The sequence below is a fragment of the Barbus barbus genome (assembly GCF_936440315.1).
Source record: "Barbus barbus genome assembly, chromosome: 12".
Lineage (NCBI taxonomy): Eukaryota > Metazoa > Chordata > Actinopteri > Cypriniformes > Cyprinidae > Barbus > Barbus barbus.
In genome coordinates, this window is record NC_136740.1 from 19,459,518 (window position 1) to 19,480,578 (window position 21,061).

A 21,061-nucleotide genomic window follows, 5' to 3' on the forward strand; every position below is an offset into this window, starting at 1 on the left:
CACTTGACAGTTCACTTCCACAACTGTACTTTCCAACACACATTGTTTGCACATCAATAGAGTCTTTATTTCTGATAAATAACATTTACAAAATGTCACAGCTGAAGGGAGACATGGAAAAACATTAATTCTTCATGCTCTCGACAAAGAATTCATTACATGCCACTGTGAGAGCAGCCACCAGCACAACAAACTCCTGAAAGTCCACTTCTCCATCCTTGTTCTCATCCAAATCAGACATGATCTTTTCCACAACCATGGGGTCTTTACTCGCCTGCAAAAGGACACAGTTATTCTTTTATGCATACGGGATAGTTACTGCTACTTAATTGGTTTAAAACTTACTGCTAAAAAGTCACCGAGTTCTCCCTGAAGTAAACTCTTGAGCTCGGCTTTGCTTAGCTTGTACTTGTCTCCTTCTTTAGAAGAGTATGTGTGGAACACTTTAATCAGGCCTTCCATTGCGTCTTCCAGTTTTGAAACCATTTTTTTCTCTTTAGAAAATATACTCTGGAAAAAAAAGAAAAACACGTTGCAATCTCCAAGTCTAACCATCCACATGTGAACACCTGAGAATCTACGTTGGTTTTTTTGAGGACTACATGCTCATTCATTTGAATGCATAAATGCGTGTTTTGTGAAATTGCCCTTTTCGATTCTTAAAATCATGTAGTTTGCACAGACACCTGCTGACCCCAGGGGCCCCACCATCCCCCTAAGAATGGGGTTACACAGCCACGGAGGAATCTAATATCTGTGAGGGAACAGGCCTTTTGGCACTGGCAGGCTGATGACAATCATGAGGGAGATTGAAGACAGGTATACATCAATTATTCAATTAGTCTTTTGTATGAACTAAAGGCTCTGAGACCATTTATCCACCATGTAGGTCTTTTTTAAAAAAAAAAATATATATATATATATATATATATATATATATATATATATTCATATTCCATGGCTATTAAATCTAAAGTCTCATGTAGAAGAAATGAACATTGAATGAGAAATTAACATCAAAACATTTACACTGTAAAACGACCCACAAATGCGCTTATGAACAATAACTTTCCATCATCGCTATTAAAGTGAGTTTAATTAAAGTTAGTAGACTACAAGAATCACTCATATTGGTAACAAGATGCAAGTATGTAATAAAAACGGCCTTATTCGTATTACATGGAGAGTTATCGTGCCGAGTAATATTCTTAAATGAAAGGGTCTCATTACATGCATTAACCTTTGACATCATTAAATAATTATATTAAAGTGGCGTTTATTCTTAAACCATTGTCAACTTTGTTTACAAATAACGGCGTATAGACTAGATTTCCAGAAAATTATCAGTATAACATCAGTAAGTCTACAAAAACAAATAGCATTTTCAACTTACCCAGACAAAGAAGTGGTAACTAGTGCTTGAAAAGTTACCTGTGCTCATTCATTAAATAGCGTCCATTCACCTGTGCGGAGGAAATAGCCAAGTGGGCGGAGCTTCTTCCAACGACAGCACGCACGTCCAATGACGTCATCACGCACACTCACACAGTCCAAGATCTCTAATAATGTGCTCAAATTCATTAAATGCTATCTCGTTTAAGTAGTTTTTGTAGGTTCACAATAGTGCACAGGTGAATGCTTATATTTACATTTTGAAACGATTTTACTAGTACACTAATCAAGGCAAAGATAAAATTAATTCACCTCACATATAGCTTTGATTTTGATTATTGTTTTTTTTTTTGTTTTTTTGTCAGGAAAGGCTCAATGTGAAGCTTTGCTATGTTTACCCATGTGCGGGAACTTGAAGCATGGCTCTCTTGAGGCCAACAAGAATTCTTGGCATCATTCTATCTTATTAAAACATTTTTGTTTCAGTCTAAGGTTTAAACCAGGTCAAATGATATCTGTGTCAGACTACAGGAATCTTATATTGCGCAATGTTATGAGGTGGAGTGAGTTTGTGGCAGCTCAAGTTGGTGTTTCATTATCAGTAATAAGTGTGACTAGAATTAATCTATTAATGGCATATACAATTTGTGGGGGAGAAAATGTAATTGTTATTATCAGGGTTATTATTGTTAACTAAACTTAAAATATTTCCATTACTTTAAGGAAAATAAATATTAATTAAAATACATTTAAATATAAAAAATATACATTATATTTCAACTAGTTGCCTTAACCAAGTACTAACATAACTAAAACTAAATCTATAAATAACAATAAATAAAGACTATATAGACATTTTATAAAAAAAAACTAAACAAAAACCAACAAAATTACTCAAAAGCACAACCAGAAAATATTAAAATAAAAACTAATACAAGATATTAACAAAAACTGTACTACTAAAGCAGTACCACCCACACAAACACACAAAACGGTGATGACTAAACATCCGCCACATTTAATGTTTCCACGTGAGAACATACAAGGCTGCAAATCGGATAACATGATGCGTCATAGCTTCTCGTTTATTTGCAAGGATCCATCTGTTCAGGGAAATAAATTTGATGATTCATGGCTTACAACTAAAGAGAGCAGACATAAAAACATCATTACTGGAGTCAAATGTGAAGTTAGCTGTGGGGATATCGAATCAGAGTGAGGGGCACAGGCTATGCTTAATTCAGATCATAAAGAATAATGGAATGACAGTGAAATGATATTTAAACTGCCTTGAGATAGAACATTGTGGTTCCAGTCATTAATAAGATATATTTTAAAGAGGCACAGTATAATATGCAAGGCAAGGCAAGTTTATTTATATAGCACATTTCATACACAGTGGTAATTCAAAGTGCTTTACATAAAAGAAAGTGAAATAGTCTTTAAAAATAATCACAGCAATAAAAACAGGGAATTAAAAAAACAACAAAAAAAGGAATTTTAAAATATGGCGATTGATTTAAAATGAATTTAAAACAGTTAAGAATAGAAAATGACTGCATAAAATACAGTGGTCAGACTCAGCTCGGACGTAGCACAGTGCTTATTCAACAAATACACAGCTAAACAGATGAGTTTAGAGTCTGGATTTAAATGTGGCTAATGTTTTAGCACATCTGATCTCTTCTGGAAGCTGGTTCCAACTGTGGGCAGCATAATAGCTAAAACAGACTCCCCTTGTTTTGTGTGAACCCTTGCTATTTCTAACTGACTCGATCCTAATGATCGGAGTGGTCTGTTAGGTTTATATTCAGAGAGCATATCTACAATGTATTTAGGTCCTAGGCCATTGAGTGACTTATAAATGAGTCAAAGTACTTTAAAAACAATCCTACATGTATCTGGAAGCCAGTGTAAGGACCTGAGGACTGGTGTGATATGCTCAGATTTTCTGGTTCTAGTCAGAATCCTGGCAGCAGCGTTCTGGATGAGCTGCAGTTGTCTAATTGTCTTCTTGGGAAGGCCGGTGAGGAGACCATTACAATAATGCACCCTGCTGGTGATAAAGGCATGAAAAAGTTTTTCGAAGTCTTGACTGGAAACAAAACATCTAATTCTTGCAATGTTTTTGAGATGATAGTATGCTGATTTAGTTACTGCTTTGACATGACTACTGAAACTAAGGTCTGTCTCCAGACTCACCCCAAGATCTTTGACTTGATTTGTAGTTGTTTGACCCCTAGAGTCAAGGTATGCATTCACCTTGAGAACTTCATCTTTGTTTCCAAATGCAATGCTGAGTATTAAATGTAATAATCTGCACTGGCAGAGGGAGTCAATGGGGCTATAGTCATTTGGAGATGGATTTTTTTTTTTTTTTTTACAAGAATTATACTTTGTGGTAGCCATGGCAACTTATGATTTTCTCCTCAAAAAAAAAAAAAAAATCAATCAAGCACATCTGTTTCTACAGCTACATCTATTCATAGTCCTGCCATTACCATTAATCAAAAAATAACAATACAAAAATAAAAGGTATCACATTTTTCAATCTCAAATTCACAGATACAATATACATTTGTATACAACAAAATAGATACATTTAAAAGTCTGGCAAAGAAAGGTAGAAAATGAATGTATAAAATCTGAAGAGTCTGTTTATACAAAATTTTAAATGACACTTTAATTTAAATATTTTAAAACATTAATGACAATTATATACATAATTTGTGGGAACAGTATTGCAGTTCACTACCCTAATTAAGATAAGTATATACTTGCATACTAAAGTAAATAGAGCTGTATTGATTGTCAGAGCGAGCATGTGTGTTGTTGAGCATGTGGTTTGTCTACTCGTTTTTGCTCAATGGCTGAACATAGGAGTCAGAATGAACTTTTTCCAGTCCTTCTGCAACCAGTGAGTCAGACAAACTGGTTTAGACTAATCCAAGCCTAACATCATTGCAGATCAGTTACCACAATGCATGTCATATTCTGAATGTTGGGAAAACAACAGCTGCATGTTCTTTCCGGTCATCTCTGCCACTGATAACCTTATTTATGTCCTTCAAGCAAGTTCTCTAAAGTTTGCTGACATCTATTAGAAGGCTCATCACTGATTTGGTGGCCATCTTCATCTGTACCTGCAGAACTCTGGTCCTGTGGTAGCTCAATCAAGGAAACAGACCTCACTGAAGACAGGCGGCTATGCCGGCTGGTCGTACGCGGTCTTATGATGTTTGGTTTGCCCAGAACACTCCTCAGCTGGACCCAGAAAAAGCTCTGTTCTGTTGGTTGCTGGGGCCACTCTAGGTAGGTTTTGGTATTGAGCATCCTTTTGAGCTTGCAGAATTTGCTGGGAAGAGAAGAGGGGTCTATGGGTTCCTTCACAATCAGGATGACATCACTGAACGTCTTGCCAATAGCCCGCTGTTGGGCAAAGTAGAGCTCGTAGTTGCACCACTCGCTGTTCACGAAGTTCCGCGACAACACGAAGATTACCTTAATAAGAAAACATTTTAGGATACGGTTTGGGAATTTATAAAATATTTCAGAACTTTGCTCTTTCGTTTACTTATAGGGGTTATCTTTTTATGAAAGTCCATTTCCAGCTCAGATTAAAATAAAATAATTGAATAATAAAAATTTACAATAAGAAAGTCACACTGTGTAATATAAAGTTAAGAATATAAATAAAGCAGCAATTGCGACATAAAATTACACTGTGATATAAAGTTACAAGTGTCAGATGTGTTGAATGTTGCGAAATAGTCACACTGTGAAAGTTTCAGTTGTGAAATACACAACTGTTCAAATGTTTAAGTTTTTTTTAAAGGAAGTTAATACTTTTAAAGCAGCAAGAATCAGTTGATCAAAAGTTACATTAAAACTTTTACATTCGTGTACAAATGATTTCTATTTCAAATAAATTCCATTCAAAGTATCCTGAAAAAATAAATGAATAAAAAAACAAAACAAATATCACGGTTTCCATAATGTTAAACAGTAAAATTGTTTTTACCATTAATAATAATAAATATGTTTTATGAGCATTAAATTAGCATATTAGAATAATTGAAAAGCTACATTTTAAAATATAAAATACGAATCAGTTATTTAAAATAATTTTTTTTATCAAATACATGCAACCTTGGTGAAGATAAGAGGCTTATCCTACCTACCCAAACTTTTGAATGGTAATGTAGTTGAATGCAGTCGTAGTTATGGGAAATAGTGTTGCAATTCTGACATACATAAATCAACATTTAATTTTTTTACTCTAAGATGGAAATAGACTTCTATAATTTGAAGGCTTAGATCAGGGATCATCAAACTTGATCCTGGAGGGCCGGTGTCCCGCAGAGTTTAGCTCCAACTTGCCTGAACACACCTGCCTGGAAGTTTCAAGTATACCTAGTAAGACCTTGATTAGCTGCTTCAGGTGTTTTATTAGGGTTGGAGCTAAACTCTACAGGACACCGGCCCTCCAGGACCAAACTTGGTGACCCCTGGCTTTGATATTTCCATCCACACTACACTTTGGTGATGAAAGTCTTCATTAAATAAGATTTTGCAGAATCCTTTCCAATAATTTTAAGAATGGTGACATTGCATGTTTCTTTTGTAAATAGGCATCTTTGAAGAACATAAATGTGTGTGGACACACCTTGCGACTATCTTCAATGTTCTCAATGATGTTGTCAATGATCCACTTCCCTGGAGTGAAGTCTCTTTCATGGATGCAGAGGCGGTAAGGTGGATTAGAATTCTCTAGACAAGGGAGCAGCTGGTTTCGAACCCAGTCTGCATCCGCATGGCTGTAAGAGATGAAAGCATGAAAGGTGTAGTCCACAGCCTGGCCTGAACCTTCTTTATGGGCCCTGTACTTGGCTCTGATGATCTGGTATGTAGCTTTAATGTACCATGGCATGTGAAAAATGTAGCACAGAAGCATCAGACCAAGGACAACGACCGCCGTTGTTGACACGCAGATGATGATAACGAGTGTAATATTACAGGCTAAATGACCAGGGAAGTATCGTGATACCATTGTGTTGAGAAGACGCTCTGGATGGTAACACTTGTAGTTGTTTGGCCAGTCTGTGATGGTCACTTTGCCCTTGCTTGTGGTTTCCTGTATGAAGATATAGAGATCACAAGTACAGTGGTAAGGGTTGTTCCCTGCGGTCAAGATATGTAGGCTAGGCATGTCCTTAAAAGATGTCATGCTAACAAGTCCAAAGGAGTTCCCATCTAAAGCGAGCATCCTCAAGTATGGATTCCTCCAGCCGGAAGGGATGAACTTGATCTTGTTGCCGCTGAGGAGGAGCTCGGTCAGATTGGATGCCTTATTAAAATAGTCCATGTCAAGCTGGTCTAGGCTGCTGTATGAAAGATCGAGGAAGCTTACAGAAGTGGGAAGGCATTTAAAACTGTAACTAGTTAGACTATTATGATGTGCTATTACTTTGATAATGGTCGGTCTCCAGGAACAGTCACGGTTTCCCATATATCGCAGCTGGTTGTGGCTCATATCAATTGTAGTCAGCTTGACAATGTCTTTGGTCAGAGATGCCAAGTCACTGAGGCTGGCAAGTCGATTATGACTGACGTTGAAGGTTTCAAGCTTGTGCAGTGCGTTTCTAGTGTCACATAGTGGGTTATAAATATAACTGTCCCTCAGCTGGTTGTTCGAGATGTCCAGAAGCTCAACACTTTTCATCTCCGGCCACGAGTCGCATGGCACGCTGTTGAAGTTCACATTCTGTACAATGAATTGGCGGACATGATTGAGCCAGGTAAAGCTCCAGTCAAAGCGCATGATATCTGGATTACTGATGTCTCTGTAGAACAACGAGCAAGATCAAAATTAAGACGACTTTTCCTTTAAGATAAATACATACAGGGAAATGAGAATCAACTATGCCAATTCCCCTTAATGATTCGGATTCCTTGATAGTTCCATTAACAAATATTTTTGTACTTTAAAGAAATAATTATAATAAAATAATTGTTGGGCAAAGTAGAGTTCGTAGTTGCACCACTCGCTGTGTAAGAAGTTCTGCAACATGTAGATTACCTTAATAACGTAAAAACATGTTAGGATGCTGTTTGTTTGTTTAGTAATCCTGATGGTTATGGGAATAATATAATAAATAAAAATATATTTAAGTAAATAAAAAGAAGTGCAATTCCGCTACCAAATGATGAGCTAATTTCAATAATAAATACATTTAAAACATTTCTTGCAAAAGGAGTGTTTTTACAACTTTTAAAACTATGTGGTAACATTTCATTAATTTATTTTTAATAAATGACACTGTAGTTAAAGATATACATTGTTGTTTTTATCACTTTGTTTGAACAACCAGTCAGTGACTTCACTGATTTACTGTAAGTCTCTCAGTTAGTTGTAAGCTACATGTATGAGATTTACTAAAAAACAACAACGTAGCATCTTATTAGAGTATATTAGTACAACGTAATGGTAAAAGCAACGTCATTTAATCCGGAAAAATAATGTATGAAATTGCATACATAAAAAAAAAAAAAAACAGTAACATTAGGATAAATAAGCGTAAACCCCCCCCCAAAAAAAAAAAAACCAACATTGAAAAATATAGTAACTTACGAGAGCACCAGCTTTTCCAAAGTCAAGTTTGTTACACTGGATCCCTGTGTTCTATTCTGTGAACGAGCAAAGTCGATGAGCAGCAGTTCCAGGCCTTTGATTGAACTGATTTCCAAGTTTACCAGAGCCATTCTCATAACTTCCTCATTGAATTTACCTCGATAGAAGGTTAGGAGTTGAGTCTTTACATACTGCAGGCCATTAAAAATATCCTGTTTACCAGTGTAGTACTGAAATTCAAATAGGTTTCGGAAACGTAGCACATCAAAAGTCTTGTTTGCCAGATCTTTCAATATCATAGGAAGCATTTCTGTTTTTTTGTCAAAAGCTATATCGAACCACAAGTTTTTTGTGTTGAGGTTGCTGAAATACCCAGGTTCATAACTTTTAAAACCAGTGCCAGTTTTAATAGCAAACTTGTCCAATGAGATGTTCTTCAACACATAAATGTCACGGCTTCCCAGACGACTGACCAGCGATCCACCAATAGACAGCTCTTTTAACTGGGTGAAATTTAAAAAAGCAGCATCCAGAAATGCTTGTGCATACAAATTATTGGACATTTCTAAAACCTTTAAATTTGTGAGCGGCTCAAGAGCTTTGAATGGAATTTCTGTCAGAGAGTTATTAAATAAGTTTAGATTCTCCAAAAAAATGTTTCCCTGAAAGGCATCATCCACAATCAGAGAGATGTTGTTGAAATTAAGCTTGAGGACTCGCAGATGACTAAGTTTGAACAGATCCTGTTTGCTGATGACCTGTATGATATTGAAAGACAGGTCGAGCTCTTCCAGAGAGGCGGGCAGATTTGTTATAGGCACATGGTGCAGCCGTAGACCTTTACAGTCTGCTGAACGCATATCAGATGTTATTGTACAGGACTGATTGGCTTTAGCTGGTTTAATGTGCACAACTGCCTGGAGGCTGAGAAGAGCCAGTAAAATAATCATTCTCATGGGCTCTGCTTAGATCTGAAACACAGAATAGGGAAAAATATTTCCGTTATTAGCAACCCAACCTTTCAGTTTCAGCATTTCAATTTATGTTACAATAGTAGATGCTTAATGACATGGACGAGGTCCACAAGCAAATCAAGGTCAGAATTTACTTAAATATGCCATGTTTACAGGAAAACATGGCACATTTTCAAGTTTCACAAGTTTATGTTTGTGAAGTGTCGACCGTTCTATCTGCCGCGGGAGTTCACGGTCATTGTTGTTGTTGCAGTTTACACCCCCCCGTGTGCAAACGCTAAGGACGCACTTCGTGAACTGTATAGCGCCATCAGCGAACAACAAACAAATAACCCTGACGGCTTTTTCATCATAGCCGGTGACTTCAACCACGCAAACTTAAAGACAGTTTTGCCAAAAGTTCTACCAACATGTGAACTTTGCAACAAGGGGAAACAACACACTGGACTTGGTTTACACAACAGTAAAGAACTCTTACAAGGCTGTACACCGCCCCCACCTCGGGTACTCAGACCACATCACTGTTATGCTAATCCCAGCATATAGACCACTTCTCAAACTCGCCAAACCGGTTCAAAAGCAGATCCCCGTATGGCCAGACAATGCCACCTCAGCACTGCTTCCAGGACACAGACTGGAACATGTTTAAAGAGGCAGCCACCTACAACAACCACACAGACCTGCATGAGTACACTGAAACTGTGACTGCTTACATCAAAAAGTGCACTGACGATGTGACAGTCACCAAGACCATCACCACACGTGCAAACCAGAAGCCATGGATGACAGCAGAGGTTCGTGAGCTGCTAAAGACCAGAGATGAAGCATTCAGATCAGGAGATAAAGCAGCCCTCAAAACAGCAAGAGTCAGTCTGTCCTGTGGCATCAAAAATGCAAAACGGTCATACGCTCAAAAAATAAATAAAAATAAAATAAAAAAAATCACTTCACAGACAGCAGAGACACACGGAGCCTGTGGCAAGCCATTCAGACCATCACTGACTACAAGCCCCCGCAACAGGCCTGTGATGAGGACACATCCCTCCCGATACACTCAACCACTTTTATTCACGATTTGAAATGCAGAATGACACACCTGCACAAAAACTGCCCACACCTCCCAATGACCGGGCACTCGGTCTGTCTCCAGCCGACATAAGGAAGACCCTATCTAGGATTAACCCACGCAAGGCTGCGGGACCTGACAGCATACCTGGCCGTTTTCTGAGAGACTGTGCTGCACTGCTGACAGATGTCCTAACAGATATCTTCAACACCTCGCTGAGCCAGGCAGTCGTCCCCACGCGTTTCAAATCACCTGTGTCCTGTCTAAATGACTACCGTCCCATAGCACTGACTCCAATCATGATGAAGTGCTTTGAGAGGTTAGTCATGCACAACATCAAAACCATCCTCCCCAACACACTCGACCCGCTCCAGTTTGCATACCGTCCAAACCGCTCTACGGACGATGCAATTTCCTCCACCCGGCTCTTACCCACCTAGAAAATAAAGACTCCTATGTTAGAATGCTGTTCATTGACTTCAGCTCGGCATTCAACACAATAATCCCACAACAGCTCATAAATAAACTGGGCCTTAACAATTCCCTGTGTAATTGGATCCTGGACTTTCTAACCGGAAGACCTCAGTCAGTCCGTGACGGCCACAACACCTCGAGCTCTACCACACTGAGCACAGGGGCCCCTCAAGGCTGTGTGCTCAGCCCGCTGCTCTTCACACTGCTGACCCACGACTGCACTGCCAAGTTCAGCTCCAACCACATCATCAAGTTTGCTGATGACACAACAGTGGTAGGTCTCATCAGCAACAATGATGAAACGCACTACAGAGAGGAAGTGGCACAGCTGGCTGAATGGTGTGGCACTAACAATCTGTCCCTCAATGTGGAGAAGACAAAGGAGGTTGTGATGGACTTCAGAAGAAACTCCGTTGACCACCCCCCACTGACCATCGACAGCTCGACTGTGGAGAGAGTCAGCAGCACTAAATTCCTGGGGGTGCACATCACAGAGGATCTCACCTGGACCACCAACACCATGTCACTCCAAAAAGGCACAACAGCGCCTACACTTTCTACGCCGGCTGAAAAGAGCAAGTCTCCCTCCACACATCCTCACCACATTCTACAGAGGCACCATTGAGAGTGTGCTGACCAGCTGCATCACTGTCTGGTACGGGAACTGCAGTGCTGCTGACCGCAAGACTCTCCAGCGGACAGTGAACACAGCTGCAAAGATCATCGGTGCCCCTCTCCCCTCCATCCTGGACATTTTCCTTACACGATGCTCCAGCAAAACCAACAGCATCGTGAAGGACTCCACCCATCCCTCCCACAGTCTCTTCCAGCTCCTACCATCAGGAAGATGGTACCGGAGCATCAGAGGCCGCTCCGCCAAACTGCTCAACAGCTTTTTCCCCCAGGCTGTGAGAGCCCTGAACTCAAACCACCCCGCCCCCCTCTAAAACCCCATGCAAACCCCTACCTGCTGAAACATGGACCACGCCCCACCCCAAACACCCCCCCCCCCCAACCTTACCACACCAAAGAAAAACAACACATACATAGAAGACTACTTTTAATTTTTTTCATAGTAGGCATGTTAGTGTATTTAGTATTTAGTCTGTAGCCTATGTCTTATCTGCAGTATGTCTATTAGTAAGTCTGCCCGTTTAATAGCTTGCAGCCACAGATGCTGTCTTTTTTTTTTTTTTTTTTTAAATGGATGAGATCCTGCAGGAATCCTGAAAAACTTGACTCCAGAACTGGTGTTATTTTCACAGTCCACAACGCAACAAGTATTTTTTTCTTGACGAGAAATTCTCTGGTAAACACACAATTCTGACCCCGACATGCGCACTGCAAATTTTCCTGTGACGTGAACCGTGAAGGGGTCTATACAACGAGCTCTTAACAATACACATACCTGAGAGGCGAACAGTCATCAAATCCACTATGCAGCACGAAAGGGCACCAGCACCAAAATATAAAGCTGCACTATGATTAACAAAAACGATTTCAAGTTATGCACACCCCAACAATTTCCAAATTACCGCCTATTAAAACATAGCACGCTTACCTACAGCCACCATCAACACAGGCAAAACAAAGGGGGAAAACGGACGTGACGCATGCAGGTAACAGCCAATTGGCCTTTAAATAGAAGATACTACTCGCTGATAGGCAAACACTGCTGTCAACCACCTAATCCCGTTAAAAATAGTTATAGAGTTTATTTTACATTATTTCTTCACGCTATAAAAAAAAAAAAAAAAAAAATCATTTTGCATGCCATAAATTAAAAAAAAGAAATAAAATTAAGCACATTTTACTTTTTACATGAGAATCTGTAGATTTTCAAAGTCTGGGTTTGTGGAAGAAGCAGGAATCCACAATAAACCCTCCAACTTCATCTGCTAGAAAGAGTGATTAATCATTCAAAATGTCTTAAAGAGTCCTAATGAGAGTGCAATCCTCATCCACAGTAATAATTAAACACCTTTTTGCCATGTGACTTACTGCGCAAATCAATTTCTGCCAAGGACAGAAAGAGGAAATTATTAACCTAAAAGTAGCTCTGCCCTATTGTCTTTAGTTCCTTGCCAAAAAATAAAAAAGTTCCATGCCGAGTTCCATTAAGTGATTCACTGTTTTATCGGCAAAGCAGGATTTTCATTTTTTTTTTTTCTTAGTTATTTTTTTACCTACAATTTTTCTGTGCAACAAGGGGCAGTTGCCACATGGCTTATTACATCAATCAGGAATGAGCTACAGAGGGAATATTCAAACGGTACATGCTCAATTAGCCCTTCATTCTTTCTGGAAAAAAGCAGCCACGTGTGACCATTCCTTCTACAAAGAATAATTTTCATGGTAAAAATTTGTTAATCAGATTTGTCATTTATGTGACGCATTGTAAAGTCATAATTGTAATCAATGTTTCCTTTGCTTCTAATAGTCATAGCTAGCATGTGTTAAAGATATTGTGCCAAGCTAGTACAGGAAGTTTTATCACGACTGTCAGTGTAGGGACAATTGTAACACATTGTTGCCATAACATTACAAAAAAGCTTGCCATAATTGCAATTTTATGGATTAATTAAAAACCGCTTTCAATAGTCAGGTATTTTCTCCTTCAAGTAAATAGGTTTTCAAAAATCAGTCTAATGTGGACTAATTTCTTTCTCACCCTCTCTGTCTCACACACACACACACACACTAAAGTCAGTTTCATAAAATGGTAGATTTGTAAGACTGATTTCCAATTGGTTAACTGCTTGTTGGTCAATCTAGTTCTTAAGACACAGTCAGTGGCTACTGTATTTATGCAACTACAAATCTCTGAGAAAAAGGAAATGCAAAGCATGCAACCGTCTCCACGCTCCCCTACCTACAATATACTCAGCTATACTCAGGCAAACACCTGGGAAAAAGCACATCTGAGGGGCGCAAGAGTTCAAGAGTCCTTCGGCAGTGAACAAGTATTTAGGGATGTGAAACTCGCGAAAATTCAGCGTTATAGGGTAAAGTTAGGTCATATCGCACTGACACTAGAATAGTGTCAATAAATAAATAACGAGCAGGAGGTAGAAACGGTGTTTATAAAGTTGCTTCCGTTGGTACACGAGTCTACGCTTTAAGGTTTGATTAATTCGATAAACGTTTAAAGACAAACAACCGCACACGGGTAACTTTAGCAAACAGGTGGATTTTAGTTATGGACCACATGGTTTAAAGTCGGTAGCTAACGTTAAGTTAATTTTGCACAAGGCAGATTTTTACGATTTTCATCGTTCTGTTGGAATTATTTGTGAATAATCGTTGTGGGGCAAAAGACATAACGTGTTTCTTTTATTTTATAATAAGACAAATTAATGCTCACCTTTCACCGAGCTCCTTCCTTCAGTCCGTGCTGTCTGTGGCGCTCCGCCCCATTAATTCTTCAGTTATTCAACTGTGGTGAGTGAAACTACGACGGCGTTTTAGTGCCACCTTAAAAAATAAAAAAAATCTAAGATTACGAGATTAAAGTCGTAATATTTCGAGAATAAAGTCGAAACTACGAGAATAAAGTCGAAATGTTACGAGAATAAAGTCGAAACTACCAGAATAAAGTCGAAATGTTACGAGAATAAAGTCGTAATATTTCGAGAATAAAGTCGAAACTACGAGAATAAAGTCGAAATGTTACGAGAATAAAGTCGAAACACTATGAGAATAAAGTCGTCTTTTTTTTTCTTTTTCTTTTTTTTTTTCGTGAATGTTGTAGTTTGTTATGTTTAAGCACGTCATCTGAGCCAGTTAGTTCTTAGTTCTACGGAAGGCCTTGCAAACACCAGCGGTCATTTAAAAGGTAAGCTTAATTAAAAACTCTATAGTACACATTTGTTAATGCGTTTGATGGAATTGAATAGATAGGCTATACAATAACGTTGCAGTTAAAACCGAGAGTATTGCATTTTTAATGCTAGCAATCGAGTTTTTTTTAACTATCTTAACTGACCATATACAGTAAATATCATAACCAGTGGAAAACACTGGCAGTGAAATTTAGTACTCAAGTTAGCGGAGCTGAATTTGTGAACGTTTGTGCGAGCTCTGTTCACGAAACATGGATTTTTTTTCTATCCTCTGATAATGCGTCAAAGCGCAGAACTGTTAACATATGTGCGTGTCATATGTTACAACAGTTGTTTGATTTAGTGTCCTCTGTCTCTTAATGTAATCCCAGACTTGCTCAATGAAGCTGACATCAGATCTCTGTGTGGACCTGTTATCGGACAGCTGTTTCATACAAAATGTCCCTGGAATATTACACCTAATGAATATTTGGACATATTAAACATGTTAAAGCTAAAGTTTTTTTTAAGGATCCACCCCCCCCTTTAGCAAAGTCTAACATTCCAAACACTTTGCACAGTACTGTACTGTATATCATTTTCAGGATTTGTTGAAGGTTTAAAAAAATAAAAGGGTAAATACATGCAGAAGGCATAACGATTAATTTTGTCCAAAGATGCATTATCACTGTTTCTTCCCACTAGTCTTATAAATTATATTAAAGTTATCCAATTTAAATTTAACACTCCTGTGCACTACTTTGCAGCCCCAAGAATGGAGGAAAATAGTGATATTTTCAATTTCCTAAGAGATCGAGGCATCCCTGAGGAAGAAATTACAGCAATGAAGCAGCAAAAGGTATGGTGTTTTGGTTAATTTGATTAAGTTATTAGGCACATTGAATATGGTTCAACTAACTAATAAAATATGGTTCAACTAAAATAAAATATGAACACATAACAAATAATAAGAATACAATTTTTTTTCAATTTTCTTTTATCCTTCTGTTAAAAGACACAGAAATCTTTTCATAGTACCTGAACTAACTGTGGAACTACCCACTTTTTGGCATGTTCGCACCGCAGGAACTAGGAACGGTTTTAGTTCCATGAACTCCGTTTGGAGGAACTAAATTAGCTTCTACTTCAGAGTAGGGTCTAAAACAGTTCTAGGAACTATTTGTCACTTCCTAGTACCCACTGTCGGTGCAAATGCAACCCTTTAAATGGTACTGTGAAATAGTTTGCGCAAAATCGTCCGAGTACTTTAGTACTGTACTTTTAGTTCTGGAACTAAAGCAGTGCGAAAGTCCCTCCTGTCATGTAAACAATAACAGTACTTCTAAACTTCTAACTAAACTTCTCTGCCCTGTCACAACCTAATATCCCTTTAAACATGCACCTACTGCAGGGATGGGCAGCATCAGTCCTGGAGGGCACTGTCCTGCAGAGTTTACCTCCATCATACCTAATTAAGGGGCAGTCACACTACACTTTTCATTCCATTAACTTACATTTCATAATGCAAATCCGAGAGAGTGGAAACCATAAGTTTGGTGAACTCTAACCTGCAAATTCATATGAAACCGTGTGACCAGTAGAAGATTGATACATCACAGCATGACCTTGTAGCCAAATTTAAAGAACATAAGTCTAAACTGTAGCACTGCAGGAAAGTGGTGCAGATTGTTTTTACATTTTGGATTTCAGTTTTTAAAAAGACACTGCAGTGCATGACGTCATATCACAACGGTCATATCACAACCATTACAGCGTACAAAGAAATTTTGCATGCTGTTCTTAATAATTCTTAATAAATTTCGCAAGTCTAGCACACTTAACATTTTCAAGCAATCCTGATGATTTTTCAGATGTGTTTGATTAGGGATTGAGCTAAACACTGCATAACATTGGCCCTGCAGGACCGGATTTGTCCTGACAGTTGCATCAAATCTGAGTGACCAGATTTTACATTTGGTTCTTCTTTTTAATAACATGTCCTTTTAGCTGTTATGAAACAGTATGATTGATTTTCTTGTTCCAAAAGTTAACGTGCATGTCCCTCTTCTTTCACAGATTGACAGAGAAGTCATCCTGCTTATGGAAGATGCAGACCTGGCCAAGTACCTTCCCTCATATGGAGACAGGATTGCCCTGATACATTTTTGCAGGCGTCAGACCCCATCTGCAAAGCGAAAGCTGGGTCTTTTTGACAAATTGAGAGAAAAAATGAAGATTAGAAAGGCGGCAAATGAGGATGAAGAGGAGCCACAAACATCAAACAAAAAAGCAAACTGCAAAGCAAAATCATGCAAACGAAATATTGAAATTGGGTGGCTTCATGATGAAAATGGTGTAATAAAACAGGTTCGAGCAAGGCAAGGTGGGGGGACCAGAAAACTACAGATAAATGCTGAGGCAAGATATGATGATATACTAAAAGAAGGAAAGGCATTATTCTTTCAGAATGGAAACTCCACCAAAGGCGAAGAGTCTGATTTTGAATTTGAAGTTTGGGATTTCAAGCAAAATCCACTCCCCAAGGATGTCTCAGTTGGAATGATTTACAACACTGTCAAACTCCCCATTTTGCGTTTCTATGTAGCAACTCATTCAAAAATGAGCTTGACTGAGGAGTCTAGTGATGAATCTGACCAGGCTAGTGACATCTCCAATTCAGATTCAACAAAAGTTAATGACTGTTCTCAGAATGAAAATGAGCAACTAGAGATATATGAGCCTCAGGATACCCTTCCTGATGTTTTTTTTATTTCTGATGAAGACGTTGGCCTACATTCCTCACAAGACCATCTTGCTGGCATGGTGCTCAATGTCAGCAGTGACCCAGAGATCACATTTGGTCCGCAACAGCCTATTGAGGATGATTCTCTCAGTGACACAGTGGTCCATGACCCTTGTAACTCACCACAAAATGTTCCTAATGATTTACCGAACAGGAATTTGACCATACACTACTCACATAGCTTCAACGACATGATTGAGGCATTTTCTGACCACGAAATTGTCGCCCAGTCCTTGAGAGTAAGACGTATACTTCCCAACAACTCAGAGGAAGCAGGTAGTGGGCCAGGCGTCCTTCGTGATGTGTACAGTAACTTCTGGTCTGATTTCTATGAACATTGCACTGTTGGAACATCTGTAAAAGTGCCCTTCCTCAGGCATGACTTCAGCAGTGACAAGTGGAAAGCTGTGGGGCGAGTCCTTCTTAAAGGGTTTAAAGACTGCAAATACATGCCCATCAAGCTTGCTCCACCATTGCTTGAGGAGATGCTCTTTGGGGCTGTATATACAGACCTAAAGGCAGCTTTCATGAAGTTTGTCAGCTGCCAGGAGCGAGATGTTCTCAATCAAGCACTCAACGACTTTTCCTCTGTCGACATGGATGAGCTTCTGGACATCATGAACACTTATGAGTGCAGGAGGAGGGTCACTGCTTCCTCTCTACCAGGAATAATTGATGAAATTGCTCACAAGGAACTCATTCAGAAACCAATGTTCGTTATTGACTGCTGGAGGGAGGTCACAAAAGGCCTGATCTCTCTCAGCTGTGAAGAAATTCAACAGCTATACAAAGACTTGAAGCCTACACAAAAAAAGGTGACTGGGCTGTTGAAGTTCCCACCAGAAATGTCAGAAAATCAAACAGAGGTTGCCAATCACTTGAAAAGGTACATCAGGGAAACTGACGAAGACAAACTCGGCAGATTTTTGAGATTCTGTACCGGTTCCGATTTGGTGGTTACAGAGGCTATTCATGTAGAGTTCACCTTCCAGACAGATTTCACTAGAAGGCCAATTGGACATACCTGTGGAATGGTCCTAGAACTCTCCGACTCCTATGATAATTTCCCACAATTCCGTGCTGAATTTAACTGTGTTCTGGAAAGCAACATCTGGGTCATGGACATTGTGTAGCTGGACATTTTTCTAAACACACACATCACACACAGACACAGACACACACACACACACACACATATACCTTCAATGTCTGTAAATGTAGAATTCTGAAGAAATAGCAGGTTCATACTTAAAAAACATAACAACGTTAAATGTATTACACTGAAGCTCTGCATATGATAACTGGAAATACACTGTATGTGTTGTGTTTACATCTTAGGTTTACATATTGATTAAAAAGACTATACCCATTGAATTTGTGAAAAAAAAAAACTGTATCAAATTTAAGGTCAAGCATAGGAACATTACAGATCCTGAGGTTTTGCACATTCTCTGTGTGCATACATTTTGTTGTTTGCATTATGGTTAAATACTGATTTATATCTATACTCACTGAATGTAAGAAAACCAGGTTTATACTTGAAAATGTATCTTGAAACGGTATACTTGAAAAGTTATTTGATATCAAGAACTGCTGGAGGTTTTGCATATATTCTCTGGTTAAATGTTTAAATACATTTTTATGTTGTGTTTACGTTATGGTTAAATACTGATTTATATTGCTATACTCATGGAATGTAGAATTCTGAAGAAAACCAGGTTTATACTTGAAATGGTATACTTGAAAAGTTATTTGAGATCAAGCTTAGGAGTGTCACAGCATGTAATGCAAAAACAACTGTTGGAGGGTTTACATATTCTCTGTGAAAATACATTGTTTAGTTTCCATGTTTTGTTTACATATTGATTCATATGCTCATATTAAATGTTATAAAAATGTTCAAGTATAGTTGAGGTAAATACCACTTCAAAAGGCACATCAGAGAGTTCTTAGCAAGTTATTGAAATGCTTTATGCAGTCACTGTGAGGGTTATGCTTGTTGCTCATAGATATTTTCATGATGTTTTAAAAATTTATTAAATATTTTGCATGTATTACGTTGATTATGGTTAGTTATTGGTGTACTGTAATTTCTTGTTTGTATAAGAATACACCACAACTGTTCATTAAAAATATTTATTACACTTAGCTTAAAATAATAAAATATATTAGCATAACACTGTAATACACATACTATTGTAATAGGTCTCTAATGTAATATAGATCTGAGTTCAAATTTAATTATGCTTTCATTAAAATACAAACATGTAAAGTTTTTCTTTCTAGATATTCTCTAGTATCTCATTTCTTAACAGAGTGTACAGTTCAGCTGCATGGTATGGGTCCACAGGAACAATTAATCCTTTTTCTTCCATAAGAAGAACACAGAGCTCAAATACAGTCTTGTCACAGGGGTACTGCCCCTTTGGGGTGCACTCCTCTTTGCAAGCAGCCACTTCTTGAGGAAGAACAGATTTAAGTTTGTCTTCTGTTGCACCATGAATTTCTGGCAAAGAGAACATCAGAACTGGGCGAACTGCGGGCAATCCCTGGCCTGGTCGTGGTCTTATTTGGTGGGTGTTCCAAGTTCTCACAACTTCATCTATCTCATTCTGCATGGCAAATAAAGACATTCATTATTAAAACTGGATGTAGACTGAGCTGCAGAATCACCATCATACATATACATATAACCCCCCCAAAAAATTCATGAATATTGTTCATGAATTTTGACACTAAAAATGTCATTAAGATTCACCATTTTATCTATAACTATTTACTGCACAACTTATATGCACAAAATACATCCTTGCATAAACAACACTTTGAACTTCACATAATAGTTAAATCCAGTTGTTTATCTAGTATTTGAACTTCAGTTCAAAGTGGATATTACTGTATGATTAGCCTTTAGACGTAATCGTAATAAATACCTAATAAATTGTTACATACCTGGACAAGGTTCAAGAAGCAGAACTGTATAAGATTTTTGTCCAAGAAATCACCAGAGAAATGCCCATCGTCTTTGAGGGTCTGAAAGATGTCCATCCAAAGTTGTCCACTTTGTTTACGCAGTATGCCCCACCATGCCTCTATGCGTTGATTTGCCGTGCTGCATCCATACATAAAACTTTTCTCTCCTGCGTAACTGTCCGTGTGGTTTCTGCGCAGGAAAACCTGCATGTCTTTGACGTGTCCATTTTCTGTTCCTGGGTCGGCGCGCAGTCGCTCGGGACAACCCCCAATGCGGGTTACAGTGGAAATGTAGTAGTCTGCAATTACTTTGGGGTCACTGTTTGTATTGTACGCTTCCATCCACAACACAAACCGACTGAAGCCGTCAATGCAACCATTAATTGCAATGCCGTACGGCTTCAGCTTATCATATGAATCCATATGCCACAACGCATTGGGACCTCGGCTGAAGTACTGGCGACGTCGGAGACGTCGAGCGCGCCGATGTTCAACTCCTTCAGGGTCGATTTCTTTGATCACCATCCTCATAGTCTCTTGAGAAAGAACATATCCTCTTCGAATAGCACGCAGATGTAACCATCGATATCCTTGGAGTCGACCACTGGTCGCGATTTCAGACTGCACAAAAGAGGCAATTTCCTCAAAGTCTGTCTGATTTTTTCTTCTGAATAAATTAAGTTTCCTACATACCCGCTGCAGTGTCCTTTTACTAATTATAACTCCGTGCTGATGCGCCAAAAGACAAAGAACTTCCTTATTGCTAAATCCTAATCTAAAGTAGGATTTAACCAAATCCTCCACATCCATTGTTTCTAGCAATTCTGTGATTTTTCTCAAAATATTACGAGTTTATTCTCATAATTTCGACTTTATTCTCGTAGTTTCGACTTTATTCTCGAAATATTACGACTTTATTCTCGTAAC

At 38.5% G+C, this 21,061-nt stretch overlaps 4 protein-coding genes across 4 annotated transcripts; 1 reads left to right on the plus strand and 3 right to left on the minus strand.

Annotated features, from left to right (window-relative positions):
• Positions 1-124: 124 nt before the first annotated feature.
• LOC306877550 (protein S100-A1) lies at positions 125-486 on the minus strand (the record flags this gene model as incomplete). The annotated part of the gene is made up of 2 exons (XM_079429381.1): positions 125-274; positions 346-486. The coding sequence occupies 2 exons, from the start codon at positions 484-486 to the stop codon at positions 125-127; spliced, it is 291 nt and encodes a 96-aa protein (XP_079285507.1).
• A 3,960-nt stretch (positions 487-4,446) lies between these two features.
• On the minus strand, positions 4,447-8,973 carry LOC306878554 (toll-like receptor 2; the record flags this gene model as incomplete). The annotated part of the gene is made up of 3 exons (XM_079430985.1): positions 4,447-4,893; positions 6,059-7,235; positions 8,024-8,973. 3 exons carry the CDS (start codon positions 8,971-8,973, stop codon positions 4,447-4,449), a joined length of 2,574 nt encoding a protein of 857 aa, XP_079287111.1.
• A 6,124-nt stretch (positions 8,974-15,097) lies between these two features.
• Positions 15,098-19,094, plus strand: LOC306877938 (uncharacterized protein). Its single transcript, XM_079429992.1, has 2 exons — positions 15,098-15,217; positions 16,435-19,094. The coding sequence occupies exons 1-2, from the start codon at positions 15,134-15,136 to the stop codon at positions 18,292-18,294; spliced, it is 1,944 nt and encodes a 647-aa protein (XP_079286118.1). The 5' UTR covers positions 15,098-15,133; the 3' UTR covers positions 18,295-19,094.
• A 191-nt stretch (positions 19,095-19,285) lies between these two features.
• LOC306877571 (uncharacterized protein) lies at positions 19,286-20,937 on the minus strand. Its single transcript, XM_079429410.1, has 2 exons — positions 20,114-20,937; positions 19,286-19,773 (listed from the first exon to the last, which is right to left on the minus strand). The coding sequence occupies exons 1-2, from the start codon at positions 20,663-20,665 to the stop codon at positions 19,444-19,446; spliced, it is 882 nt and encodes a 293-aa protein (XP_079285536.1). The 5' UTR covers positions 20,666-20,937; the 3' UTR covers positions 19,286-19,443.
• Positions 20,938-21,061: the final 124 nt, after the last annotated feature.